Source organism: Triticum dicoccoides, chromosome 6A (assembly GCF_002162155.2).
Source record: "Triticum dicoccoides isolate Atlit2015 ecotype Zavitan chromosome 6A, WEW_v2.0, whole genome shotgun sequence".
Taxonomy (NCBI): domain Eukaryota; kingdom Viridiplantae; phylum Streptophyta; class Magnoliopsida; order Poales; family Poaceae; genus Triticum; species Triticum dicoccoides.
This window is the reverse complement of record NC_041390.1, coordinates 396,489,267-396,494,582: the sequence shown is the minus strand read 5'-3', so window position 1 is coordinate 396,494,582 and position 5,316 is coordinate 396,489,267. Positions and strand designations below refer to the sequence as shown.

The 5,316-nt window shown below is 47.4% G+C and overlaps 1 protein-coding gene across 2 annotated transcripts in view; it reads right to left on the bottom strand.

Annotated features, from left to right (window-relative positions):
* Positions 1-665: 665 nt before the first annotated feature.
* Positions 666-5,316, bottom strand: part of LOC119317002 (protein CNGC15b-like) — a 7,124-nt gene continuing 2,473 nt past the window's right edge. For both annotated transcript variants that reach the window (XM_037591388.1, XM_037591387.1), the window contains 2 exons: positions 2,207-2,419; positions 666-2,108 (listed from right to left, as the gene is read on the bottom strand). In XM_037591388.1, coding sequence (XP_037447285.1) covers positions 837-2,108; positions 2,207-2,419 — 1,485 coding nt within the window. In that variant the 3' untranslated portion in view covers positions 666-836. The remainder of the gene's footprint in view (positions 2,109-2,206; positions 2,420-5,316) is intronic.

Sequence of the window (5,316 nt, the reverse complement as noted above, 5' to 3'; positions counted from 1 at the left end):
GTTGCACTTATTATAATTAATTTTCATCCCCGTCAATTGGTTAAAGCAAGACAGGAGCCACTTGAGTTTTTTTTCATAATTAGGATTGGGGTCCAGGAATAGCATCGTATCGTCAGCATACTGCAAACTAACCAAACCATCGGGAATGATGTTGAGGACAACCCCGGGCTATGATTTTTTTGGCTGCCTTAGTTAACATGCAAGAAAAAACATCGGCAATCAGGTTAAAAAGCATGGGAGAAATGGGATCTCCTTGTTTTAAACTTTTTGCCCCTCCCCCCCATCCCCAACAAAATATGGCCCAATAGTATCGTTAATTCTCACACAAAAGAGCCGTGTTGAATGATAGACATAAACCAACTTATCCATTTATTACTAAAGCCTCGAGAAGCAAGCATTTCCACAAGGAAATCCCAATTCACTCATATCCTCTTCGCAAGGCTTGCAGAAGGAAACCTTTGATTCATTTTCTGTGTTATCAAAGCTAGGAGGCATGTCGATAGGGGAGGGGGGATGCATCATAGAATGACTCCGGTTTGGTGGTGCTCCCTAAATATTGGCAAGCTTCGAAGTGAGAATCCTTAGGTCTTTTATGAAGATGATAATATCATTAGATTCTCCCTAACTTTGACCGAATTTATAGAAAAAATTATTAACATCAAGAATATGATAATATCATTAGATTCATCGTGAAATACATTCTCATATATGATGTATGGTTGATATTATAGATATTGATATTTTTTCAAATAATTTTGATCAAAGTTTGTGAAGTTTTGACTTTTGCGGAAACTAATCACGCCGTTGCCAGCTCACAAAGCAAAGCAAGAAACATTTCAGTCCTCTTGCTCCACCGTGAAATCCGGCTCCGTGGGTTTCTTGAGCGCCTTGCCGTCGCAACTGTGTCGACGGCGCCTGACGCTCCCTCCCGGCCACGCGTCGCTGCCGCCCTCGCGCACCCTGAGCTCCATGGACGCGCGTCGGCGCTTGTGGCGGCGCCATGCGGCCTGGATGAAGCACGCCGCCCATGTGCGCCACTGGTGGGAGTAGAATCGGAACCTGTGGCGGATGCGCGCGCTGTGCAGTCGCCGGAACTGCGAGGCGACGAAGCGGAGGTCATCGGCGACGAGCGCGAAGGCCTCGACCTCGGAGACGGCGCGCACGGTGCGCGTGGACCTCGGCAGCGCCTCGGCGGGCCGCGGGTCGAGCGCCCAGGTGAGCAGTTCCTCCCCGCAGAACTCCCCCGCCCCGATGCGGCACGAGTTGAAGAAGCCGGACCTCCCGCCCTGCGTGGTGTTGGAGTCGAGGTGGCCCCGGATGATGAAGAGCATGGAGTCGACGGGGTCCAGCTCCCGCACCAGGCGCGTGCCGCGCGTGTAGAGCGCCGGGCGCAGGCGCTCGCAGATGGCCTCCAGCATGCGCTCGTCCATCTCGTCGAACAGCGGCACCCGGCGGACGAGGTCGAGGCAGAGGTGGCGCTTGATGTCGCGGCGGATGTCCATGGGGAGGTCCTCCAGCAGCGCCTCCTCGTCGACGCCGCGGGTGGCCACCCACTTGTACTGGTGGTAGCGCCGGACGCACTCCTTGAGCGGCTGCGGGATCTGGCGGTGCTGCATCCAGCGCTCCATGTCCGTGCGCTTGGTCCGCCACTCCTCCAGCCGCACCATGGTGGCCTGGAGGTAGGACTGCATGTTGCCGATGAGCAGCGCGAAGAGCACCAGGCCGAGGACGCCGATGACGATGGCGAAGCTGATCTCGCCGATGGAGAGGCTGGTGTTGAGGTTCTGGCCCAGGCAGCTGAGGTTCTTGAGCCCCCACCAGAAGCAGTAGAAGTACTTGTGCGTGAAGGAGGAGGTGGTGAGCTGCGCGGCCACCGCCTCGCCGAAGATCCCGAACTGGTAGAAGCCGTTGTTGCCGGGGGCGCACAGCCTGGTGACGTTGGTGAGCGCGTACCAGACGCTCCGGTTCCGGTTGCTGCTCACCACCGTGCTCGTGCTTGCGCAGTCGAAGAAGATGTCCTGGCACGGCGGGCCCTCGACGCGGCACGCCTGCCGCCAGCACGACTCCTGCCGCTGCACCGAGAAGAGGTACCACAGTGCTCCCAGCACCTGCACGCACGCAACGCCCAGGCCCAGTTGATACGTATCAAGAAAGAAATTTGCTTTGCTTTGCTTGGAGACGATCGAGAGAAATCAAGGCAACGCACGTGGCTGGCTAGCATGTAGAGTATGAGGTTGTAGGCTGCTCCGGCCCAGGCGTTTTCGGTCATGACCCCCGTCGCCATCACGATCCGCCTCGTCAGCGGGAAGATCTGTAGCAGCCGCGGCAGGTACTGGAAAATTATGCTGAAGCGGAGCACGTTCTTCATGTTTGTGATTGCCGATTCCCTCAGCTTCGGAACCACCACCCACACCACAAACTGCACCAAAGTATCGTAATCATTCGTCGTGTACAAGAAAAAAAGTGTATCGCCTGATTTTTATCTCGATCATCGTATATACGACACGGAAATATTTTTCACGTGGAAACCAACATTATGTGGAAATCGTATGTTTCATGATTATCAATTAGTCAGAGAAAATGCCATAAGTTTCGTGCTCAAAAGCACTTCCACATTATTTTTGTAACCATGACCTAAAATATCGTATGAGAGTTACAGTCAAAGCATGAATTTGGAAAGTCAAACCACACGTTGTTTAGTCGGAGGGAGTACATGTTGGTAGCGTGGGCTGGATTAATAGCAATTCCTAGCACAATAAAACCAAAAAAAGACAATAAAAGAATTATGGCCCAGTAAGGCCACCATTGTGCTTCGCCACCGCCGTCTTGTAACCGTACCAATTGAGTGCACTAATGTCCAAGAACATCTCCAGCAAGACACAATTTTTAATATTTTTTTGCAGAAAATTTAATTGTAGCAAAGCCCTCACCATGCCCCCAAAATGAGGAGGCACACATCCCCCCAAGGGTGTTTGGACAGGAAAACTATGTCTTGTTTTTAGAGTCGAAGGGAGTACTTGTTCATAGTGTGGGACGGATTAGTACCAAATCCCAGGATGAATTTCAGATATAAGGATGTTCCAGACCTAGTAAGGCCACCACTATGCTCCATCATCATGCATCTAGAAAAGTCGAGTGCACAAATGTCCAATGCACCTCCCATAGAGCCTCTAAATAGTTTCCCCCTCCCCCAAGTTTTTAGTTTATTTGGTAGTAAAGTAAATCCAATAGAGCCACTAGTAGGCCTGTAAAATGGGAGGCACCCATTCCCTCCGTCTAGCCCCTTCCCCCATAGGTGTGGTATAGGGCACTGAAATCCAACCAATCAGACGATGGAATAATTTTCTATCTCTCGCCTCTAACCCCTCCCGTGAGTCGGTGAGCTCGTGGCGGTCTTCTAGCGCCCACCCCGCCCACTTTCTCCCCTCTGCCAGATCTACACCATCTAAGGATTTTCCACCCCGTTGTCGTTGCTGCCCTTCCGCGACACTCTTCTCTGTACAGGTTGTTCACATCCTCTAGTGTCACCCCCCTATGCACGGCTCCTCTCTGTTGAGTGGCATCACCGCCTCCATTTGTGCTTCCCTTAACCTTCTATGCCCCCCTTTCCTTCATCACTCTGCATCTTCTCCCTAGTTTTCCGAGGAGCCCTGTCGCCCTACCTCTCGGGCCCATCGTCCCAAGGAGCGCCTAGCTGAGGTAAGTTTTCCCTTGTTGTCAACATGTTTGAGTGAGTGTGTTGAATTTGTGTAAATATGTGGAGGAATTATGTAGAATAGTTATGCAAAATGCAATCTTTTTGTCAATTGTATATCAAAGCTTATATCAAAATGGGGTTTCGATGTTACTTTCATATCAAGTCTTATGTCAAAATGTGGGTTCAATGTCATTGCATACCAGCTTGTAGTATGAATTTTATATCAAAGTGTATTTCAATAAAACTTTGACATCTTTTCTTTTGCGGGGATTAAACTTTTACACCAATGTGCATGCCAATTTGCAATGACAATTTTGATTTGTTAATTTATTGAATTGTTTGCAATGTCTTGTCGAGGAGATTCCTGTGTGATGTCCGAGGAAATTGATGCTAATGCAATTTCACTACCAATGGCACTGTTTCTGTGAATAAGTGTTCGCGAAGACATTAGTCAACTACACTCATAAGGAGGACATTTAGTTGTGCATGCCCAGATAGGATACTAGTAATCATCCTATTGTTTTCAATGAGCGGTTGTTGAAGTCATATTGGAAGAAGAGTAACAAAAACTTCCATGCCAACCACACTTTTGAGCTTGATAGGAATGCAAACTCTATTGAGCACCATGGAAATACCATTCAAAAGGAATGCATCAAGTTTTAAACCTCCATTGACCAAATTAAGCGTCACCATCCAGGAGGAAGAGCACATAAGCTAATTTATCTCTCGATAGTTTTTTTTTACAATATTGCATGCATGTTGGCTAACACTTCATCATTGTTCTAGCTTGCTGAACCACATGCAATCTAATCTTCGAGTCTTCGAGGGAACCAAAGAGTAAGTCATGTCCACTATTCGGTCAAGGTGATCAATTGTCAGAAGTTTCAAGTTATAGGCCCTAACATAACGCCAAGGTACAACAAGTGTTCCACTCCACCAAATTTAATTGGCGCAGAAGAAGAAACAAATAATGGTAGCAAAATAGTCCTACACCCGACTCAACACAACCACTTCTTGTGAAAGGCAAATTTGCAGGAAGATAGCAAAGGAGAATACGTAGAAAGATGATAATCTATATCATACAAGGAGGCCCTACAAGAGAGTTGCTCATGGTCAATGAGTAAGAAGGAAAATTGAAAGAACATGGATGGAGATTGACTAGGTGATACATGAACATAAACTCTCATTTGATGATTACAGATTGACGTGTAAATAAGAACTGAAGATTATCTTCTATGATGTCTCCACATTGGAGTCAGATGTGAGGACATATATGAGGCAAACATTGCATCTGCACAGGGGCTGACCTCGGTAGTGGTTTGGTGGTACTATTAGTATCTGGTGGTGGAGACGGAACTGGTTCGGACATTAGTGGAGACACCAATGACTAATGTTGTTGCTTATTTGTTATGTTTAGTATATTTCTATGTTTAAAAATATGAGTTTAAATTTGAACACTGGCATTTGAAAAATTGTGGGTTTTAATACAATTGAATTATATGCATTATAAATATCAAAATTTTAAATTATCATGTTATCAAACGAATAGCGTATATGTAGCATATGTGAGAAAATGGGTCGAAAATAAATATAGTTTGGGAGTTGAGGACTACTGATAA